General features: G+C 41.6%; 1 protein-coding gene across 1 annotated transcript in view; it reads left to right on the top strand.

Moving 5' to 3' along the window:
• The first annotated feature begins 14 nt into the window (after positions 1-14).
• Positions 15-24531, top strand: part of ABLIM1 (actin binding LIM protein 1) — a 193680-nt gene continuing 169163 nt past the window's right edge. The window contains exon 1 of the mRNA XM_042019393.1: positions 15-162. Coding sequence (XP_041875327.1) covers positions 150-162 — 13 coding nt within the window. The 5' untranslated portion in view covers positions 15-149. The remainder of the gene's footprint in view (positions 163-24531) is intronic.

Here is a 24531-nt window from a genome sequence, read left to right as displayed (position 1 = left end):
CGCCCTCCGCATCGGCCGCCGCGGCGCGGAGGGCGCAGGGCGGTGCGGGCCGTGCGCTGCCGCCGCAGCAGCAGCAGCAGAAGCAGCAGCAGCAGCAGCAGCAGAAGCAGCAGCAGTAGTTCTGCGGCTGCCGAGCCCGAGCCTGAGCCATGTCTGCCAGAGGTGGGTTCTCCGCCGCGCCGGGGCAGCGCCGGGCTCGCGTCCCCGCGGGCGGCAGGGGCGCGGGCGGCGGAGCCGCGCTGACCTTGCTGCCCGGCCTCGCTGCAGTGCCCTGCACCCCGAGAGTGCGCCGACCATTTCGGGGCAGGGGGAGGCCAGGGGGTGACCCCCCGCCGGCCGTCGCCTGTCCGGTACCCTTCTGCAGCTGGGCCGTGCGGGGGGCTCCGGCACGGGCTGCAGCGGGGCTGAGCGCCTCAGAGCATCCTTCGGGGCCGGGCAGCCGCCGCACCTGCCGGCGAGGCGGGGGATCCCGTTCCGCCTTTCCCGGTGCCCGGGGGAGGTGCGGCGGCTCGGTACGCGTTAAGTGACGGTGGGAATGTATAAATGTATGCAGAGAAAGGAACATGGTGGTGAGGGTGGGTGTAGGGTCAGACCTCGGCGGGTGTTGCTGCTCAGGGAATGGTAACGGATTGGAACTGGGTGTCTAATGAGCGCAGTGAGGCATCCGGCTTGTCCTGTCATTGCAAGAGCTCCTGGTAGGGTGTGGTGGTAAATCCAATCGTCAGATTGTACCTCTGGTGGACATTTGTATCTGGCTTGAAATTAACGTTTTGAGTTTTACTTCAGATTTGAATTTTTTAAAATTATGGCCTAAACTTGAATAGCCTTTGTCTTTTGCATGCATTTGTGTGTAAACTCTGGCTGTGTGTTTGCCCATTTTGGGCTGGAGATGAACTGATCAACCTCATTGACTGCAGATCTCATCTTGTCACAAAGTTCTGCTTCCAGTATGAGAAACTGGCACAGATGTGGCACAAAGACTGATGCTTTAAGGTTTTTGTTACAGCTAGTACAAATTAAAGGAATGGAAGCATAAAGTTAAGCATTTTCTGAATGTTGTCATAACAAAGCAGAAATACTTGTAAGCATCTCCTGAAGACAGACAATTGTCTGCACAATAAGGAGAAGTAAAACCACTCCCTGGCTATCTCTGAATTGAAACTGACTCTTTATAAAAATTGTGTTTTACAAATTGACAAACCCCTGAATGGAAGGATGCATCTTATTTGTTCATCCCTTGATCTCTCTGCATTGACGTGTATTGAATACTGCTCAGCATGGACCAGCTCTTTCATCTGCTTGGATTCCTGTTGACATCCAAAGGAGCTTCATGCACATTGAAGACATCATGTGACTGCTAAAAGGTTGTCGGCATTTTGTGGCTATGACCATACTCCTAAAGCATCACGCCCATTTTAGATATAAATAATAAATGGTGTTAGAGTGGCATAATTCTTCATGGAACAGTAGATTTCTTGCTTTAGGGAGAAATGGACTGTATTGGTCTCCAAAGAATCCATTTCTGGAAGAACACTAAGTATAGGAGCATCAGTGCTGTACTAAGGCTGCATTAGTACTTGTGGGGAACACCCAGCAAAGCTTTATAACCTGGAGTAGATTTGTTGTAATTGAAGGGGTACCTGGATTTGAGAAAGTGACATAAAAACTTTGCAATTTCAGCTTTGCAGATGACTCACAAAACCTGAACCGTACAGAATGGGAAGCCAGGGAACATTTGCACTGGCCATCTTCCCCTTCCTTCCCCCACCATCTCTCTTTCCCATTCATCTGCACAACACATGATGTTTGATGCCTGCTTAATTCTGCTGGAGAGCTGCCTGGAGAAGGAAAGAGAATTCTTTCTCAGTCCCTCTTGTGCCATCTAGTTTTTTCAAAGTAATTAATTGGAGAGAGAGAGCGAGAGCAAGACAGCCCATAGGACTTTAGGGAAGTAGTGAATAAGATTAATGAAACAGATGAAGATATTAATTTCTATCAATATATCCTTTAGAAGTTTAACAGGTAGATTTATGTGAAAAATATGTGAGTCTGGGCAAATAAATAGATTTATTCAGTGCTGACCAAAGGCTGTTTGTGTGTAAAAAATTATAGACCTTTGTTATTATTAATAATTTTAAACACTACTGCTGTTAAAATTCAACATAGAATCTTAGACACTTAAAACTTTTACACACTTAAGTGCTATGACAGGTCTTAATGAGGTTACTCATGAGAATGTAGCACAAGTAAGCAGTGAGTCTTAAAGGAGTTAGGGCTTTGTTCGAATGCCAGATAGGGACCCTTTGCTTCATGAAGGCAGATTACCTCATGCATATGCAGTCTCATTAAAACCACGGTATCATTATGGTCTGCAAGCCCAGCGAATATTGATTGTTAATATTTTATGTGGTGTTAGATGTCCAAAGGTGATCATTATTATTCTGAATGCATCAAGCACTTGGAGCTGTCTGCTTGTTGATTATATATCAAGCATAACTAGCATAGCAAGAGTTAAACATTCACCCTTGCCATTTTTCTTCTGCAGAAGATATTCAAGGAATAGTAAAAACCATCACAGAATTATCAGTGTTAAATCTGTGCAGCTCTCTATTCATCTCTTTTGCTCCAGGAGGCAGCATGGTGTAGTAAACTGACTGCAACAGATGACAGAAGAAACTCCTGAAATCCAGCAGTACCTCTCAACTTTTGGACCATTCCTTTTAACTCTTCTGCTTTAGTTCCCTTTTGTTATTTAACCAAAACTACCCACATAGTCACCGAAATTATGACAGATTATAAGTCAATACATAAAGTATAACTAATAGAATAAATTCATGTAATTTTGCCTTAAATAAAGCTCTGGATTAAAGTGTTTTATGCTTCCCTACTTGTACAATGGAAATAATGGTAGCTAAGTTTTTCAGAGGGGTTGATATGAGGACTAATGGCTCACCTGTGCTGTAAGATGAATTTTCTGAAATTTTTCTTTTTTCCTTCCACTCTTCACAGACTATGTAGTTGCAGTCCTTCACACCTGTCCCTCACCTGCTGTTGTTACGTAAATGGAAGGTCTCTAACATTCTTCCACCATTTTCCTTGTAGTTTGGCTTGAGCAGATGTGTTGAACAAATGCCAGATGAAGCAGCACAGACAAGTATTCCCAGAAGCTTGAACAAATAATCATTTTGGAAATCTTGTGACTGAACTAGGAGCTGAAACAAACTTTGAAAAATCACTTTTCCCTCTCAAGTTGGAGTCCTTCCCAGGGCACTCTCACGTCCTGCTCTATAGCCTGTTGGGATCAGTGGAGAGCTGCCATTGACGTCAGTCAGGCTTTTTAGTTTTGCAGTTTGCAAAAGGCTTAATATTCTACTTCCAGCTGTTGTTAAGTAGTTGCTGTTAGGACTCATACATGAGTGAATTTGGGTGTTGGAGTAAGCCTTATAGATTGTTGCTTACCTAAGGGCTTGCTTGCAAAGAGCTGTAAATTCCCTGGATGAAAGACATTTTTCTAAGGCCAAGTATAACTGTGACCTACTTGTGCATGTTATCTCACACTGCTTAAAAACTGTCAAAACTACTTGTTATCATGAAGGTCTAAGTTAATGGAAAGATGGCTATTTTTAACTATTATAATCTTCAGTTACGCTACAGCAAACAGGCACAAATGGTAGTGTTTGGTGTGATCAAATACAAAGATCTTTGCTAATTTTTTTTCTTAAATGTTGAAAGAATTAGCAGGAGCTGTATTTAGTCCAGTAAGCAACTACTTCAGGAAAATGAAGACATGTGAAATAGGAGGTTTATCAAAAGCATTGTGTTTTTTTCATGAAAAAGTCACTGAATTTTTACAGAAGCTAGTGTTGAAGAAATATTATTGCTGTCCAGCAATAACAGGTTGTAACGTGCCACTCTGATGTTGCAAATGTGGATATTGTAGAGAAGGCAGGTGCAGTTTTTAGCCTGCTCAACAGTCAAAGTAGTAGAGTTGTTTAGCTTAAGAACTTATTTTATACGGTAATCCTTGTTTTTTCCTAAATGATTTTTTAACAAATGTAGATCAAGCACTTCTCATTTCAGACAAATAAATCACCATGACAGTGGTGAGAGAGAGGCTTTGTCCTCATTTTACAGGTGAGAAAAGTCCTGAACTTTTTTTTCTTTTCCCTGAATCTGAGGGTCAGGTCAGAACAGGGTAATTTTTGCCTTCTGGGCCTCTTCTCAGGCGCCTCATTTGTTCTTACACTAGTGGATAATAGAGTTCTAACAGCAGATGATAAACTTTGACTCATTATGTTGTGGTCTGGTAGCAGTTCTTTCTCCATGGACACTGTGCACGTTGCTTGGTTGATCTATCTCACAGTTGGGAACTTTTGTGTGAAGAAAACAGATTTTTCAATGAGAAATTTACATACTAAATCTTGAGTTCCTACCATTAACAGTCTTTATTTTTCTTCTCCTCAGATAGCTGTAGACATAGCTGCTGTTGCTGGCAGCGATGGTTTTGATTGAAATCTATGCTGAGTGATTTAAAACTTGCTGCTGGGAGCTTCTGGTCAATGTTTTATTATGGTCTGTGATTTTCAGGGTAATATTGGTCATATCTAAAGGAACCAGCCACTTAAGAGGTGGCTGCTGTATCCTTTCTGAAATCTAGTGCTGTGTTTTTCTACGTGTTGTCAGGGGTATTTCTTTCAGGCATGTCATAATGTCCCTAATTCGTGATGTGACTAGTTTGTGGCTGTCACCAAACACTCTCAGGCCAAGTGACCTGGAGAGTGGGACAGTGGGAGCTGCCTGGACATTTCCTTCATTTTCTAAGTGGAGAATTTTCGTATGTTTATAGTAGTTAAGTATTGTAGTTTTACTGCTTCCAGTCCTAGTGATTTTCCCCATTTTCCTTGGTACAAGGCTCCATAGCCTGAAGGAAGACATTCTTGGCAGGGTTTGGGGCTCTGCAGCACTACCTGAGGCAGGCTGTGTGTGCAGTCATGCCGACACAGCTGTTTCCCTTTCAGAATACCTATGCAGGGCAGGATTTGGAACTGGCTCTGAGAGCTTTTCTCTCCTCAGCTTTTGCCCTGAATTTCTTCTATACTGATTTCATACTGTTACTTAATCCTGTCTGTACTTTCTATTTATTTCTTCTAAATACATGTAATGACTTATGCTTTTTTCACTAGTTACTCATTTTAGGGTTTGAAACTCAATTTAATGGTTTAAGTAGCTCAGAATCAGCACCTGGATCATCAAATCACTGAAAGCAGTACGTGTCTGTACATGAGAACCAGTAGCTGCACTTGAATCTTTAGGCCTTGTAGAGCTTTTGTTTCAAGGGGAAAGAAGAATATTTTACAGAGGTATCTGATTTAAACAGCAGTATCTCTTTTAAGCTGGTAATTTTTAAGGTTTGATGCCTTGTCCCATCTTTTTTCCCCCTCCGCAAAGCTTAGTGTGTGCTGTTTAGCCTTTGAGATTAATGAAAATTAGTCCTGAATGCATGGAAAAAGTTGCATAGACTAATGGCAACAACAAGAGGAAACTGGGACAATGAGGTAGAGTCTATTTTAGATGCATGGCTTTGAAAGGAATTGCAAAGAAGGAAAATAAGCATCAGCTTATGGAAGGAAAAGCCAGCAAAATTGCTTTTAGTGAAGAACACCAGAACCTCATGTTTTTCACAGTCTCTGAAAGCAATCTTTTGGGGATTTATTTTTTTTATTTTAATAGGTTTGAATTGAATATTTAAAATTATTTTTTAATCTAATCTGTTAGTAATTGAAGATGAAAACCACACATGGTTAGTTCATGTGACTGGTGGAGTATTTCTTAGTTTTGCAGTGCTAAGGCAGAATCACACTGTGGAAAGCAGACTTTTGCCTGTGAGTTCTGAGACCAGCAAGTAGCCTTTAATTCTTTTATCACATGGTGTTTAGGCAACAGTATCTTTATAATTAGGTGTTTTCCTTCATTAAAAGCTAAATAAAACTCCTAAACATTATACAGCAATAGCAGAGAAAAACTGTGAGACATGCTTTTATTTTTAAATACTCAGCCTTTATTGTGTCATGTTTTCAGAAAGAAATGAATTTTCAGAAGCTCACACCCAAATAAGAGTCCCAGTTCTGTAAACATTCTTGTGCATTGCATTCTGTATTTTTAGTGGTCCCATATGTTGTGGAGAGAAATCCTTAGTTTGTAAACAAGGTTGGACCAGACAGGCTTCAACAAGGTACACTGGGTGATGGGGTTGTTTTATGTCCTTTTCCTATTTGCAATACAGAATTTAATCTTGAATTAGGGCTTTGGCAAGTCAGTTTGCTCCATGTAACTGATGAAATGCAGCCACATCACAGTGCAGTGCCTGCTGTTCACATGCACGTATTTGAGTTAAGGTGCAGAGCTTTGGTGAGAGCTGAATAGGAGCTTCCTCTGAGTACCTGCCCAAGTTCTTGCGTGGGTTCTGCAGCCTGTGTTGGCTTCTGTGCTGCTGCAAAGTTTGTTGTGGCCAACTTACTCATCCTTGGAGTTATTTCTTCATGGATAGAAAAGATCATATGCACTTCATGTTTGTTGAAAACTATTACTCTGCTCCTCTGAACTCCACGTTCTGAAGTGGAAGGAGAATCTGGTCTCATCATTGTAAAAAAGATTGGTGTGTAAAAAAGTGTGATGAGCCAGAGTGTTTTATGGCACCAATATGCCCTCTGCCTCCAGAGAGGAGGTTGCTGGCATTTTCCTGCTGTGCTGGTAGGATTTCAGGGAGAAATCCATGGGAGAGATGCCTGCTCTGTGCAGCTGTGACTGAGGGCACTCTGAACAGAAGCGTGAAATAGGAAGCATCGAGAAGATGATGTTCTCAAAGGTGAGGCAAAAGGTACTTTTATCCCCTGTGGTGTATTTGCAGTTTCATCTTAGAGGGTGGTACAAGAAAACCAGTCCAAGCCAGCCAGCAAATTGTGAGGTTCTGACTCCCTGAAGCCTTTAGACCTGTGCTTAGCTCTCTTTGGAGCATGCTGAAGACTGCAGTACGTGTTACTGTTCATTGATGAAGCCAACAATGTCTTTTTCTATTTCTTACTCACAGACTTTTTTCCTGGTAACTTATTGCCATGGCACTAAGAAATTACCCTTTTGGAGGTCAGTCATAGAAGTGAGTGGTCTTAGCACAGTGGGCTCTACAGGAAGGGCATGATAAGAAGTTCTGGTTTACTGCTTCCTTACTAATAAAGGATTTTATTCTGTTTCTGGAATGGCAAAACAGGACATGTATCATCACAGAGATGGACACATTGTAATAAAAAGTGTGAAGCAGAAACAGTTTTTGCAACATTTTTTTAATACTTGTCATTCCCTTTGCTGTACCTCAGCTTAATAAACGGGCTCTTGTTTTAACTACTGTTTCCTCCAATATAAGTCTTATACAAGTAAGGACTCTGAGATTTCACTCAATGAAAGGATTCTGCTTTAATTACTGTTATTATAAATCTGATTTTGTTTCTATTACATCAGGCTCATATGAAGCATCTTTGATCAACAGAGAAGTCAGCAAAACTGCTGTTCAAATTACAGTTTCCTTTTAACTAGTGATGAAAGCTTTCAGTTTATTTTTGGCATTAGAAAGCCTGGGAGACAACCAGGTTATATAAGAGCTGAAACCTAGTTAATGATAAAGAAACGTAACTAAGAGCCTTTAATAATAACAAGTCTGAAAAAGATGCTCCAGCTCTAACTCTTGGCCCTACTTAGAGAACATGCAAAACAGTTTATGCCAAAGTAATGGCTTTCTCTAGTGCCCTGTGTTGCCACTTATCTTAATCAACATTTGTGGGAGAGCTGACTTCCAGAAAGACTGTGTAAGATGAATGAATTTCATACAATTAGGGTGTAAAAGAAGAGATGAATTTAGGACTTTCTGTGTCACTGAAAATAACAGTAAATACCTTGTTCAGTGGAACAGGAACACAGTTGAGCCTGTGGCCAACAGGCACTGTGGAAATCAATGGTTTTCTCAGAATGAAAACCAAAAGGAGAAAACCATTATTTTTCTGGACTGAAAGCACACCTGAGTGAAACACAAATCTAAGCACCTTTACGATTAAGTTTAGTTGCAAAAAGAATAGTGCTGAGTATTATCCATGTAGCAATATTTTATGCCTGCTAATGAAAGCCAACATAATGTGACTATACCGATTTTCTCTACCTAGGACGTTCCTTATGCCAGTCAGAAGGGCGTGTCAGGCATGGACAGGCTGTGCCAAGGTGTGTGTGAATGCCTCTGTCCCACAAGGGGAGATCTCCAGATGTCTTGACTGGTTTATAATGAGCAGAGATATAAAACCTACTACTTTTCACTGGAAGTGTGCCCAGTCTTCCTTTCCTAATTTTGGTTTCACCTCTTCTCATGAATGTCCTCTGCATATGAACGTAGATGCACAAGACACCATTTGAATGTTTCTGTGGCCTTCTGCCGATAAAAGAATTAAATGATAAATTATAATCAGACAATCCACTAAAAACTTGTGGCATATGTAAATAAGAGCAAAACTTATTGCAAGAAGACAGTATTGTTATATAATAATGTGGTTATCCAAAACTGTTTATTCTACTTTATGAGCTGGAGATAATCCCAAAATTATTCAGTCCAGACTTTGATCTAAGGAAGAATAATAAAACTTTGATCATTGTTGAATTGGCAGCTGCTATAAAAAGCCTATGTTATATTTCTCTCTTAGTAACACTAGCTAAATCCAAAGTAACTGATAAAAGATTTTGGTGATTGCAGCTTAAGGATGCTTTCGGACTTGACCTGAAGTAATCTCTGTCCAAAAATGTCTATAAATACTTTTTTCTATTTTCTGTTGCCAGATGTTTTGATATTTGGGATGAATGACAAAAATGTTTTGTGTACTTAGATGTGCAGTGCACATTTGGAGTCTTATGTTTTAAAGAAAAAGGTTCTGGTTAGCTAATTATGTTCATATATGATTCGATTAATTTGCAACAAAATTCCAATACCTTTGTCTTTATTTCTATCTTTTTGAAAACGCCATTTAAAATTTTCGATTGCCAGTATCTGTGACTGCATTATAGTGGCCACAGTGATGCCATATTTGTTTTCATGCTTGCAACATAGTAAGTGTTTTCCTACATGTTTATGCAGGAAACAGCACTTACGACACCCTTGCTTTAGAGCTGCAGCTGGACAGGGGAAAAATTTCTAGCTTTATTTTTATAAAACTTATAAGAAAATGTAAAAAACCCAAAAATCCATCTAGCATTTTTTTTCATCTTACATTGGGATTTTTTGAATATTTGGAATTATAGGTGTCAGCAAAGCTTGCAGACTACTGGACTTTCATTGGAACTTTGGAATTTCTACCTTAATACATTCAATTAGGAAAATGGCTGAAAACTTAAACTCAAATGGCAGTTGATTTTAGGTTCCTTAACATATTTTTTATTTTCAGATATAGCATGACCTCAGTCCTTAGGTAGTGCAGGGGTTTTTCAAATCTGTGTGGCAGGGGTCTAGAGAGGTTCATGTAGCGTTTGCTTAATTGTTTCAAGAGTCAAGTGGCATGAAAGGGCTGTGTCCTGCTCTTCCTTCTGCCAGGCTGGCCTGGCACTGTGCATTTGGCTTGTTCTGTACAGCTTGTGGTGGTACAAAAGTTCAGCAGGGCAAGAGCCAGCCTTTCCCTTCCTTTGAGTTTTCCTGCTGCCTGGCTCCCTGCTTGACGCAGGTACCCTGCAGATCTAAGGTTTTCTTTAGGAACATTGGTCTTGTGGTTTGGCCAATAAATCCTATTGAATTAAAAATATTCAAAATTTAGGTTTGGGAGACTTTGTGACTTCTTGCAATAGAAATCTTCCCCTCTTTCTCTTGTCCTCTGCTGACAGCATTTGTGGATAGTGGGAGTCCTCATTTTTCCTTTCTGCAAGGCACAGGCCAAGCAGACCAGTACTGTAAGATGCATTTTATTCTCTGTCCATTGTTGCCACTCCGTATTTATCAAAAGCAAAAAGACTACGTGCCTGAAGGGGGATTAAGAATCCTACCATCTTGCTATTTATGATGCTCAGGAGGTATTTTTAGTAAAGGTTGTTGGTGCTGCTGCTCAAGGGAATGGCTGGGGAGAGGGTAGGTCAGGAGCAGCCAGCCGGAACTAACGGGTCCAGTGGCTGGAAGTGCAGGGAAGGGCTAACCCCAGCAGAGATCCCCGTGGTGGCTGTGTGCATGCGCAGGGACATGCACACAGACAGGTGGGGAGTCTGTGTGTGGAGGACAGCTAAAGAAACTGGAACCACCTGTGCAGCCAATTGAAGGAGGGGAGGAGATTAGTTCATGCTCCCTTCCACACAATTTCTCTTCCTGAAAGATTATCAGTTACATGAAATGGTTTTTCTGTGATACTCAGCTTCCACAGCTGAACCTTTCCTCCAAATTTACAGATCCAGCAAGATCTGTATGTTGCTATTAGATTATGACTCAGTTTTCCAAGGAAGCAAGGTCAAGATTGAGCCTTCTACCCTTATTAAATTTGCTTCCTGCCCTTTCCTCTGGAGGTTGAGAAGCTGTGAGTGCAGTGGGTGAAGGAGATTGCATGAGCTGTGGAGAGTGGAAGAGCTCACCCAAGAATGCTGAGGAAAAGAGACATATTTAAAGCAAAAGAGGCAAGAGAGTGTGCATAGAAATCCTTTAAGCTGGTAGAGAAGCAGAACTGACACAGATAGAATGGCCCTGAATCTAAAAAATATTAAAAGAAATGGGAATAGAGAACATTTAGAGTTACAAAAAGGAATTATAAGCGCCCTAGTGTCAAAAAGCTTTTTGTTTTTATTTCTTTTTTTTTGGGCCCCCCAAGTATCCTAGCAGTCAGTCAAGAGGAGTGTGTGCTGGAGCAACTGTCTTTGGAATTGCTGCAAATATTTTTGTGATTTTCTGAAGGGAGTGGAGGGAAGTATTGGAATGTAATAGCCTGAGGAAAAACTCTTTGCTGCCTAAAACCTCTGAACGCTTCACAGACTGATCTAGGAGCTGATGCTCTGCCAGATCCTATTTTAAGCAATTAAGTTTATGAAGTTATGCTTCTCCAGCAGTATCACACAAGCATAGGGCCTGGAAAGGGAGTGGGGAACATGTGTGCAAGCATATGACTTTTGGGGGGAAAAATAAAAAATTAGGTGCCATGTTCCCATGTTTCCTAGCAAAGGGCTAATTTTAAGTGAGACTCAGCAGCTCCAGCCCTGGTGTGTTTCCATCCTGCCGAATTACACGGTCTACTTAAAAGTAGGATCTGCTGCTTTCCCTGAATACATACTTAATTTTTTTTCTACTAATGCTTTCATTGCACTGCAAGTTGGTGTTTCAAACAGAAGTATTAGTAGATTTCCTAGGGCAATGAGGAAACCCCATCAGCTGGGGCCTGTAAAGAAACCAGAAAATATGCCAACTGAAGTCCTGTGTTAACTCACTGGGAATGGGTTAATTATGATGTACTTTAGATTTCTGACCTGTCTAAAGGCACCCAGATGTGAAGGCAAAACTGATCAAAAATGTTTCCATGAAGGTAACAGTAGTTTTTCTGTTTACCAAATACACTTAATCAAATTGGAGAGACAGAAAAAATAACAGGAAGAGAAAATAAATTCCACAGGGATCACTGCTGCTGCCTAAACACCAGTAATATCGTTAACAGTTCAAAATTTAACAGTTTTAGACAGAATCTATCTTCCTTCTGGCTGGAAATTTCAGTTTACGTAGTGTGTTCTCATTTTCTGATTTCCAGCAACAAATGTTGTTTGTCTGAGATTTTTCCAAATTCTAGGATAAAAAACTAATGTTTTGACGCCACTCTGGGAGAGCATTGCTGCATTTATAGTGTGTGTTACTGTGCCTACTGAGAATTTCTTTAAAGTGTGGAGTCCTTAGTAAAAGATTAATTGATGTTTCTTCCCCAGATTGAATTCCAGAAACAATACTCATCATGGACTGAAATAGTTTTTGGACTCTATTAAGTTTAATTTTCTGCCCCACCCTTCTTAATTTCTGTAATGCAGAATAATCCAGTAGGAAATCTTTCATTCATCTTTTCATTCTGTCCAACATTATTCACCACCAGTATTTATGTGTTCTCTAAACATTCTATTCTTAAGAGTTGGTCTTGGGACCACAAATGTTTATTATCAAATTCATTTTCCACTAGGAACTGGAAGTTAAAAACCTTTCTAAAATGGTTATTTTCCTGTTCTGAAAATGTCCAGCAGTACTGTGCTTACACTTGAGCATACTCTGCAGTATCAGAGGGTGAGGCAGGCATAGAAATTTGATCTTTCCTGAGAGTTACAAAAAATAATCAGCATGTCTTTTATTTCTGGTCTGTTTCTTGCCTGAACAACTGTTTAGAAACTGCAGTGTTTATTTTATGGGCAAAGAATATATTGGCAAAAAGTAATTTTTGGTAGCGGAACTCTTGGAAGACAAGCTGTATTCTCTTTGATTGTGTAAATCTGGAATGACTGGAGGCCAGCAGAATAATTCCAGATTTGTGCCAGTCAGAGAGAGGAATTGGTCCGATTTTTGGTGTGATCTGAAGCAGAGGAAGATACTGAGCATAGGACTGGTTGTAAGGACACAGCCTTTTCAAGGCACTTTCACCATCAGCAGTTTGTAACTGCTGTGGTTTAACCACAGCCAGCAGCTCATCCCCACTCATCCACTCACTCTCTGCCTTCCGAGTGGGATGGGGAGAGAGTCGGAAGAGGGAAAGTGAGAAAACTCGTGGGTTGAGATAAAGACTGTTTAATAGGGAAAGCAAAAGCCACACACACAAGCAAAGCAAAACAAGGAATTATTCAGTGCTTCCCCTGGGCAGGCAGGTGTTCAACCATCCCCGGGGAAGCAGGGCTCTATCACGCGCAATGGTGACTTGGGAAGGCATCACGCCACCACTCCAAACATCTGCCTCTTCCTTCTTTCCTTCTCCCTCCTCAGTTTTCTGTACTGCACATGATGCTGCACGGGCTGGACTGTGCCTGTGTTGGGGTCAGCTGTCCTGGCTGTGTCCCTCCCAGCTCCTTGTGCCCCCCCAGACTGCTCACTGGTGGGGTGAGGAGCAGAAAAGGCCCTGATTCTGTGTAGGCACTGCTCAGCAATAATGAAAACATCACTCTGTTATCAACACTGCTTCCAGACCAAATCCAAAACAGAGTCTCCTCCTAGATACCATGAAGAAAATGAACTTTACCCCAGCCAAAACCAGCTACAGAGGGTTCTGTGCTGTAGGACACACAGTTTTGTTCAGGTGTGTTTAGTCTGAACCCGTTTTGGAGACTTCAAAACAAGGGGAGTTTGCACATTCATTATATATGTAAGCAGAACAGAGAGCCCCAAGAATACATAGTTCTTATGAAATTTAGCTGATAATGAAGATAGTTATACTTTGGCATGTTTAAAATAATTTTAATTGTATACAGTGATTCATAAGCTACATTAAGCTGAATAAGCATTCCCCTATTTAAAAGAACAACAGTGGGCATTGTGATCTTTGGGGAATCATTCATCCTGGCAGTTACAGGAGTCTAGGTAAAATCTGTATTTCATATAGAATCTGCTTTATCTGATCTAGGACATGATGTCCTAGAAGGAAGGTGTGAAAATTAAGCTGTTTCTGGAGTGTCATGACTGATGTCAGATGTAGGTTAGTGCAGAGAAAAGATGCTGTATAAAACTTGGAAATTGATCCTACTCTTAATGAATTCCATTTCTGTATAGTAACCAAAATATTGCTGTCCCTTCCTCCCTCTCTCCTTTCCTCTCTCCAGGCTAAACACTGCATTGAACTGAGTAGCTCCAATGAATTCTTTTGGCATCCTGGCATACTGGAAAACTGCTAAAACCATGAGGAACTCCCCAAATTGTATATAGATGCTTTTATTAACTTGACTAAACCACGGGAAACTCCTTTTTTGTAGTGCATAGTTCTCTTTGTAGTCGGCCTTAGCTTCTTTAAAGAAAGCAGAGTATCTGAATGTAGTTGTTATTTAGGTTTAATACTTTAGAATTTCTTGTGTGCCAGTAGGGGCATGGAGGTCTTACCCCTAATGTAGAGCATGGTGGCTTTTTGTCTTGGAGGACATAAACACTGTCAGCAGGATGAAGAGAGCTGAGATGCTGTTCAGTAGCCAGGGGTAGGGATTTATTGCAGGTTTTCATGACCTTTGCATCTTTTCATTACCTTTTACCAAGTAAATACCTTGAGCTACAAAATAGAAGACAACACGTTGCATTATGTTTTCTGATGCTGAATTAGTGATCCCTCTTTGATTTCTTCTGTATATATATATATATTTTTTTTTTTTTTTTCCAGCAGAGATTTGGCAATCACTGTTTTTCTATTTCTTTCACGTTTGGCCATCTGGAGCTGAGCAGAACTTTAGTCACACAAGTTAGCTGTGTGAAGTGGAGCAATGTAGCATCTAGGGGACAGATTCAACTCTAAAGTCAGCACAGTGGAATAAGCAAAGTTACATCAGGGTTGCACTGGGTCAATCAGGTGTCTGTTTGCCATGCAGGTGACTGAGAAATGCCACGGTGTTTTCTCAGCACTGAGGGAGCTTGGTGTGAAGATGCCTGGGGTAAATCACTGCATGCCAGTCAAATAATTTCCAGTTTTGTTTCAATCCTGGTTAAACCAAATAATAAGTATTTCTCTCTTAGTAATGCTCTGTAGGGCATTTGGGACCTGCAAATGGCCCAGAGGTAGTGCTGATTGAGCCTATACTTTTAGGCTGCGTTTAGGGTACATTTTATTCCTTAGATATCTCTCCAAGCATTCCTGTAGCTCTCTGTCCCAGCTTTTCCACACAGGATAGCTCCAAAAGCAGAAGTTAGTGAATACGGTGGCATTAGGTGATTGTTTGATTCACTTGGTTTGTGTGATTACTTTAATTGTGTCCTGAGTACAGGGGATGGCATTATATTCAGTGGATAGGTTTCCTTGTGTAACAGTACCTTTTTTTTCCTTGAAAATGAGGCTTCACTTCTGACAGAAGTGTGAGAACACACTTCTGGACAAAAGCGTATATTCCACAACATTATTGTTGGTGAGATTGCCTTCTTCCATGACCGTGATGTCCAGCTTTTCTCTGGGTCACATGAACAGCCCAGAAGTGCTTTTTGTACCTCCTGGAATAAGGCAGCAATGGGCCTGTGTCTCCAGTCTGCTGACTCTAAAGAATCTTGTATTCTTCTCCATTTTGAGTTTGAGTTGGGCTGAACTATTTGCGATCACTGCTGTGTTTCAGTTGTATCTCCATGTAAGGCAGAACATTACTTTCACTGTGCTTTACCTCTACTATTAAGTTGTCCTCATGAGTGTTTTGATGGAACCAGAAAGGCTGTTGGGGTTTCTTGAACATAGAGTCTGATTAGGAGGCTGGGAATGGTGCCATTTACGGGAGTGTGAGGTACATTTCTATTGCTGAAGTCCAGGTATGCAGGAATCAAAGCCTTCTGTTGCTGCTGTCTACACATCAAGGGTGTGATTGTAGCTTACCATATGTCATATGACATAACATCTTTAATTGGGATAGTTCAGGGAACAGTACAAGGGAAGTCACAGTGGCTCGACTGCCAGCAAAGAACCTGTGGGTTTTGGTGAATAGACTGAGATGAAACCTCTATCACCATGACCTAATTGCTGTTATTTCCCAGGCTCCATAGAAGTTTGGGTATGGCTACTGCTGCCATGGTTATGCCTTTGATGTGGTTTTAGACAAGCCCCTGAGATTAATTTCAGAATTCCTCTATCCTTTTTGGTTACATTCTTGCAAATTGCTACCCAGTGTGCTGTCCAGCCTGTCATCGAACATTTTCTTCATGTGTGGCATAGCTGTACAGAATGAAAACCAGCAGGATTATAAATGTATACAGTGTCAGGTGTTACCTCATTTTTGTTAACATGTAGTTTAGCTAACACCTGGTGACTTTCTTTACTCTTGGCTTTTGGTTTCCCTGCTGAAGACAGCTGCTCACAAACAGCTGTGTTAGTCCATTTTACAGAGCTTTGAGGATTAATGACTTTAATGCACAATACAGTAAAGGGACTTTGTTAAATCAATGTCCCCACATTTGGCGACCAGGCTCTTTAATAATTAAAATGATTGCCCATAGTGGTTTTCTGCCTTTCCTGATGTCCAAAAGAGCCATTCTTGACTTGACACAGGTGCTTCTATTATTGTGCAGATGATCTGAGGGCTGAGTTTAACCACTGCCATATGGTGGGGTCAGGAGCTGTGGAAAAACTTCCCTTTTCAACTGCTCTGAGAAATGTTCAGGGACATCACACAGGCTGCTCTGCAAAATCACCTCCCTGCTGTTTTCAAGATTTTCAGGTTTGCTATAGGAGAAATGTTAAGAAGTGCAAATTATGGGAGATGAAGAATCCCAGAGGTAGTCCACATACAAAATCAGAAAGAAAACATGCTGACACTTGTGCTCCTGTTAGAGAAATCCATTGTAAAGTATCTGGTCAGCAGGCATTTCCTGAGACTTTTGTGTACCATCACAAATAGTATTGTCAGACTGGGTAATGGTAATGACCTCAATAAGTTGGGGAATGAAAATAATTTGAGACAGCAGTCGTGGAACACATTTTGAGCATGGTCTCTCCCCATTACGGCCATCTGTTGTCACCTGTAAGTTGGCCTTTTCCTTTGAGTGTGAAGTGTCAAGCCCATCCAGTGAACAGAACTGCCTGCTGAGCATGTGGCACAAATGAGGTGGCTGAAGGCCTTGTCTGGCAGCATTTACTCTCATGGTTTAAAGTCATACTGGAGCTTGCTGTGTGAAGTGGCTTGCATCACTGGATTTTGGGGATTTTATTTGAGAAGCATTTATTACTTAGTTCTGTCCACTTCCTAAGTGAGCCTGAATTTGTGGTTTACTAAGTAAGTAGGTAATTTAAGATAGTGACGTCTTTATAGCAAGTCATTGTGAATGTGTTTAACAGGATTCAGAGCACCACAATTAGGAAGTTTTGTCTGTGTAGCCACTGATGCCAGCCAGAGCTGACCCTAGTTCTGTGATGCTCCTCTCCTAAGTACAGGCCAACTCAGCCTTTCCTCAATGCTACAGCTTCTCTCCTGCTCTGGGATTCAACATTCCAGATTCCAATGGTTAGCATGATCTATGAGGGCAGGTGCAGGCCACGATGTAGGAGAGATTATATAAGAAGACAGTGGTGTATCCAAGGGGGTTAGAAACCACAGGTGATAGCATAATCTAGTAATGCTATGTTGTTCCTTCTCTGTCATTTAGACCAGCATACTAAGCATGTCTCCCATTACCTAATCCAGAGTGGTGTTGTCTTATTTATGTAAGAAGAATGTTAATGATATTTTGAATAGGCTTAAGTAGGATTGAAGTGTCATACAGATGTGGGCTGATCCTTTGCATGGGGTTTTAGTCAGTTTTTTATGCAAACACATAGGGAGCCTTTTTGCTCAAATGTAGATAGGTATAATAACCTACACTTTTGAATTAGAAGTACAAATTCTTCTAAGTCCACTTATTAGCCTAGGGAATGTCACGGTGTCTCTAACACACTGTCCTGAAAAGATACGACAGATATTTAACCACAGCATTTCATGATATAAGTCTATTTCTAGCAAAGTGCCATGTGGTTATAGGGAAGAAGAGATTTTATTTTTTCTTTGAACAGTGTAAGTTAAAAGACAAAATTGAGTTTTCCACATTTACTGCTTTAAATGGAGACATAATTAGGAAAATCTCTGTGAAAGTATTTTTGCTCTTATCCACCCAGTCATAAATCGATATACCAGATGATCAACTTGGAGGAAAAGAGCCTACTAAGGATAACTTACAACCAGACACTTGTATGGAGGCTACGTTAGGGAGCAAAATAGAGCAGGTTTAAAGCTGTGTTTGGATGACCTTCAAATCCCATCTGCAGCTTCAAGTTTCAAATGTCAGCTGCAAGTAGATCATTGCACCAGAAACACTTAGGCAATAAAAGATCAAGGATGTCCTCTCTTTGCATTTGTTTCAGAAGAGAGAGAACTGTGTTGCCTCATTAGAAGCTGCTGTCTGTGGGTAGACTGATGTCTCTGGGAAGAATTGGGAAATCTTGCACTCTGGGTCAGTGCATTAATCAAGGGTGGAAAAGGGAGTATCTCCACTAGATAAGACAAAAATATTAAAATCCACTATGTTAATGTAACTGCTTCAGTCTGGTGTTTGGGTTTCATGCCATGAGGTGTGAATATCCACAGCTCAGAGCTATGAAGTTTTAGAGAGTGGCAGAAGAAAGCCAAAACTCCACTGGGGTAAAGCTAAGTATAGTCAGACAGCTTTATGGCTTCTTGCCTCCTTGAACTGGAGCAGCAAATCCAAAAGACAGGCTGAAGAGAGAAATCTGCCTCCAATTCCCGTTTCAGTTGTGCACTTTCCTCTTGTGCTTTCATTGCTTACATGAAAGAAATGGGGATAAAGGGGAAGTATAATAAGGCACTGTTACTTTAGAAGCAAAACCTTAGGTCAGAGGTTTCTGCTGGCCAGAATGATCTTTGACTCGAGTGAAAACAAACTGAGCCGTAGCTGCCTCCAAGAGGCATTTGGCAGAACTGAACAGTTGCTCAGAGAAGAATAAGCTGCTCTGAAGTGCTGTAAATCTTCAGGAGCTTTTAATTGTTACTACTGATGTCATTCAAGCCTGATTCCCACTGGAACTTCCTCTGCGTTAATTATGGTCCTGAGGATGATAACTTGGCAAACGCAGCTGCAGCATTGCTGTTGCATCAGTTAATTAATCATCCAGGCTGGATTGAAAAGATGTGTTCCTTTACTCTCATTATAAACAGCTGTAGAGAAATGGAAAGGTTTTGAGGACTGAAAAGTCCCTTCCAGCTGTTTCACAGTGTGGGGGCTGCTGGATCCTCAGACTAATGTGCAGGTCTTGTATGTCCATGTTTTCAAAGGCATCGTGGTGCTTGTTCCCAAAAAAGAAACATGAAACACATCAAACCCTGCAAAAGCAGGTCATCTTTGTCTCATCAGTACAGCTGTAAGAAAAGGCCTTATGAGTTAAATTAATAAAGCTTTAATAACATTTTTTAATAACTTTCACAGGTGGAGCAGACAGATTCTGTTAGGAATAAATTGAAGATACCCAGAGTGGCTTTCTTAGGCAAATGTAGAGGGATTATTTCTGGGCTGGTTTGGGGAATAGCTTGCACACTCTGGTGATGCTGATTTCACTGTAGGTTATTAGCCTTTCCTTAGTGCCTCTTGCTGACCTGCTGCTTGAAGCCATGCAGACATCTGAAATACAGCTCACAGGATTCCCTAGCAAAGCCTCAGCTATAAGAACGAGGCCTTTGGAGTGACCTCTGTCAGTTCACCCTTGCAGTGATCTGACTGTCAGAACTCTACCCCAGCCAAAACCAGCACACTGTCTCTTTATCTGGTCCTGTTAATCATAGGGAATATTTATGGACTTTGCTGTCTGAAGTGCAGGCTGCAGCATCTGAACATTATTTCAGCTACACTTTGAAAGCCAGTGAGGTGTACTTACGTTGCTGAACTGGGTCACTCTTTTTCTTAGTTTCTTTGTAATTTGCTTCTGAACATGCTTGGGAGCAGAAAAGACACCTTTCTAACACCATTATTTGGTTGTTTAGGCAGATAAAAGCCTCAAGCTGTTATGTGTAATGTGCTTCACAGATCCTCATGGTGACGTTTTAAGGCAAAAATAACTTCTAGAAATGTCAATAGAGGTGAGAAATTATTATTTTTGAGCTTGTAAATTAAACTAACTGCACTAAAGACATGTTCTTTGTATGTGGTGACAGGAAACAGTGATAAATATGCTGACATATTCGTAGGGATAAAGATATCCTACAATCTTGTAATTATGTTCTTCCTCATTTGTTAATTATCTGATTTCCATGGAATTCTTGTGGGAAGGGGAGAGCTGTGTTTTATTAGTAGGACATTGCAGAATTTGGTTTATGTCCAGTGATTTTTCATGACAGGCTTGTGGCTAAAATAGCTGCCTGCATTGTCTGTACTTGGGAGCACACCTGAGTCTGGAATGACCTTCCTGGTCTGACTTGGCAAAAGCTCTTGCAGTGCCCTGTGCTTGGAATATTCCCCAAGATGTACTTAACCATGCTACAGATGACCTGCATTTGTAGTGAAAAATTAAAATAGAAAGTGACCTGGCCTCCTGCCTTGTAGGCTGCTGTGGTATCTGCTGGAAGGGCCCTGGTGTCTGTTGTTGCAAACCCAGTAATATTTGTAGATCTTATTAAGTTCAGACTTCCAAAAAGATATTGGAGACAACTGGTGCTGCATTTCCTGAGCCTCTCGTAATCCAGAGCTATCTTCCTTTGCAGCTGTATTGCTTTAGATATGTCTTTCCTTCTAAACAGTAATTTCACTTTATTAATATGAACATGATCAAGGTCAAGAGATTAAAAATAAAAAAAAACCCCAAATTTCCAAACCATTGTCCCTTCTTTGACAATAATCTGATCCATGAAGGCAGTGATTTTCTCAGTACTGCCTTTTTGGGCTTGTTTGGTTGCATCCAGTTTAGGCCACATACAGTGAAATTGTACTTTATGCCTGAAGGAAACCTGACTCATAATGTCATGGGGATTTTGATGGTGAGAGAGCACTTGCCCAGCAGGTGAAGACACTGAAGATTCACACAGTGTGAAAATGCTGCCCAGATACTTCCTTTGCAGCCAGATCACCTCAAGAGCCTGTGTCTGGCTGTGCTCTATGGCAGTGCTTTGTCTGAGCAGAGCAGGGGACCACTGGCCATGGCCAAAAATGTGCTGCCAATCTGCCTTGATTCCTACAATTGTTTTTTTATCCCACCTGCTGTAGTGTGGTAGTGAGAATTAAAGATAAAATGCTTTTCCCTTTGCTCCTTGTTTTAATCTTTTACTGTAGACTGCTTTATGGTGTGTTCTCATTCTCTGCATTAAAGTTTGAAAATGTCAGTTGCTGAAGGGAGGAACAATTTTAGTCATGAAAGTAATAATTGCAGGCTTTGTTAAAGATCTGGATTTTGATTATCAGAAATACACTTACCATGAAAAGTTTGCCATGTGAATTTAAGAACTCATTACAGAAAATTGGGTAAGAATAATACCTTTTTGGTAATGTCACAGGATTTCATTTTTGAGGAAGAAAAAAACATGATAAAAAGTCTCATTTATCCTAAAAGATATATTACAAGGCATATAAATTGTTTATAGGTAGTTTTTAATGTTAATTGGAGAGAAAGCTTTGATGATTTAGTGTGGAGGAGATGCTTATCTTTTGTGCAACTACTGATAGATAAGGTGAATCTTGCTCTAAAAAAAGCCTTTATATTATTAGATTTGCATTGGGAAGCCCAGCAAGGCTGGGGTGAAGGATGGGCATTGTACCAAGCAACATTTACCCACTGTGAAAGATCAGTGCCTGCAGCCTTGCTAACCTAAATAGCAGAAACAGAGAAACAGTTAGTAGCCTTTATTTCTTTACTTATATTACTAAAGCAAGCTATATAAAGCCTTTTTACTAATTTGGACTCCAAGAGGTTGTTGTAAAAGATGTGTACTGGCAGGCAAATTGCCAAGAGTTCATCAGAGAAGCACAAATAAACACAGTCCATCAAATGGATTAACCATGACATATATTATAGGTACATGTAAGATGTTGAAAAGTGAGTGACAGACTCTGAATCGAGTTAATAAAATTCACTTTTCATGGCAGAGTAGTTGGCTCTTTGTTGCAGATAAATGGAGCTGTGCATACTTCAGGGAGTGCTTTTAATCAGAGGTATGTGCTGGTGGTGTGCTGCACTAGAAGGGTTGTGAGATACACCTTAATATGTCTGTCACGTTTTTAATTTTGGCTATTACAGCCTGGTACATAGAGAATCCATGTAAAACCAGCATTTAAATACATTTCTTTGGTTTATTCAGATCACAGTGTTGAAATAAAACTGCACTTTGCCTGATTTTAGCACTAATGTTCCTGCTGATCTTTAGCAAAAGAGTCAGAATCACTTAGAACATCAGTATCTATCAGTCTATTGATCTATCTATATTTACCTCAAAAACTGAAAGTAGAAACTGATGTATGGAGGCCATTTGCCATCCTCAGATGGTGGCTGTGAATTTAGGTCAATTCTGAGTGTAAGTACTAAGGCTGTCAGATCTTAAATATGACTTAGCCGCTGGCAGAACGCGTCGAGGCAGGTACGTCTGAACAGAGAGCCCCACAAACAAGCCCCCCTCGTCCTCAGGCACAACTGCTGGTGGACCTGGGGCAAAAGTCACACTGGCATTCATAGAACCATGGTATGTGAGGCTGGGAGTTACCTATAAGATCATCAACCCAGCACTGCCACACCAATCACTAAGCTGTGTCCTCAAGTGCCGCTTCCACAGGGATTTTAAATCCCTCCAGGGATGGTGACTCCACCACTGCCCTGGGCGGCCTGTTCAAGTGGTTGACAACCCTTTCAGCGAAGAAATTGTGCCTAATATCCCGTGTAAACCTCCACCGCTGCAACTTGAGGCCATTCCCTGTCGTCCTGTGAATTGTTACTGGGTAGGAGAGCCCGACCCCCATCTGGCTACACCCTCCTGTCAGGGACTTGTAGAGAGCGATCAGGTCCCTCCTGAGCCTCGTTGTCTCCGTGCTCAGCACCTCCAGCTCCCTCACCACTCCTCCTCAGACTGCAGCCCCTTTCCCAGCCCGTTCCCGTCTCTCCAGCCCTCCGGGTCCCTCTCGCAGGGCCCGGCCCGGGGCGGTGCCCGCTGCTGGCGGGGGCGGGCGCTGCGCTGGAGGGGTCCCCGTGTCCCCCCGGGAGCGCTCGGCCGTCCCGGACTGGGATGCTCCCACAGAGAGCTGACCGGAGCCGTGCCCTGCCTGGGAAAGCGAAAGGGAAAGGCAAAGGGAAAGGCAAAGGGAAAGGCAAAGGGAAAGGGAAAGGGAAAGGGAAAGGGAAAGGGAAAGGGAAAGGAAAAGGGAAAGGAAAAGGGGAGGTTCAGCGCTCCCCGGCGCTCCAGGCAGTGCCCCGGCCCCGGAGCCTCCCGCTCCGTTCCCCTTCAGCCATCACCGCTCATGTTCTCTGCGCCCAGAACTGCAGCCAGAAGGGTCGCAGCTTTTCGTTGCCGTTCATCTCGCGCACCCCTCTTTTGTGGAACCTCTTGTTCTTCTCTTGTAATCGATTCCTTTTTCACCTGCAATTTTCCCATCGTCTCCAAATTCACTCATAGTTTCCTTTGTGGCCTCATACAAAATGTTATTGCTAAACTGCATGTACTGAATTTTCCTCACCTAAAATTAATTTTCCAAAAGAATACAGGGCTACAGTCTATTTTTTATAAACTTTTTTCAAAAAGATTCTGCATTTAGATCCGAAACCAGGGTTTAGAATTGCTTGGATCTCTGTTTTCTGTTAAGAATAACCACAGTTAGGATGTTTCTTCTTTCATATTCTTATGATACATCTCATACTGAATAGATTATTAATGGGGGAGATTCAAGGTAGTTAGGGATTTTGATGTGCTAGTCCTTTCATTGTTCTAAGATCACTGAGTTCTTCTAGTTTGAGTGCATGCATTGAATGTAATGTGCCCTGGTTGGTGGGAGTTTCCCATTTTGTAGCCGTATCCTGCTCAGAGCTTTTCCTGTGTTGCCTGTGTGTTCAGCAGTGGATATCAGTGACAACTGACGTGAAGGATTCATGTGGATATGGGACTGCACACACTGACCTCTCAGAGTGTTGTACCAAACTTTCTGAGCCCTCTTTGCTGGTTCTCTCTGATTACTCTGAACAGCCATTCAGGGTGAGTGTTTACCAGGGTAAGGTGTGGAGCCTGCCCACATCGCTGCAGAAAGCTTTTGCATTGAATCTCAGCCTCCTCTGTGTCAATCTGCAACGTTTTTGGATCTCTGGACATCTGTAGGTACTGGTTCACCAGGTTTGAACTTGTGTCACTAAATAGTTGCAGTCCTATGGTTGTATTTTCACTCAGTTTAATCACCCTGCTTTCATGCTGTTCTTGTGTGTAATCACTGCACCCCTTGGTAACAAAATAATGTCTTTTGTGGCTTGTTTGTAGATACTGATTTGATTGGCAGTAGCCATCCCCAAACTCCTGCTAATTTTCCGTTCCTAGCTATAAAATGGTTTTGAGTGATAGAAAGGTGAGGTGATGGCCACTGTCAGACATTCTTGTGTCCAGAGGAACTTGCTGCCTGTGATTCAGTTTCTGAAGTCTTTTGGAGCTGTATCTACAAGTGGCCTAGCCCTGGAGCAGGTAAGCTTTGGTCTTTTTTGACTCCAGACATCACAGGATTTTAATTGCTCTGTGTGAGCTCCTTTGAGCACCTCTGTTCTTCCAGCTGATGTCTCTGGAATTACAGGCTTCACCTGTAAAAGAAACAGGCAAGTCAGTTCTAGCAATAGGCTGATTTTATTTCACAGTGTAGTAGAT

The sequence above is a fragment of the Corvus kubaryi genome, unplaced genomic scaffold (genome assembly GCF_017639235.1).
Source record: "Corvus kubaryi isolate FWS band 111438036 unplaced genomic scaffold, C.kubaryi_AGA036_p1.0 138, whole genome shotgun sequence".
NCBI lineage: Eukaryota > Metazoa > Chordata > Aves > Passeriformes > Corvidae > Corvus > Corvus kubaryi.
Note: the sequence above shows the minus strand (reverse complement) of the source record. Positions and strands in the feature narration are given on the sequence as shown.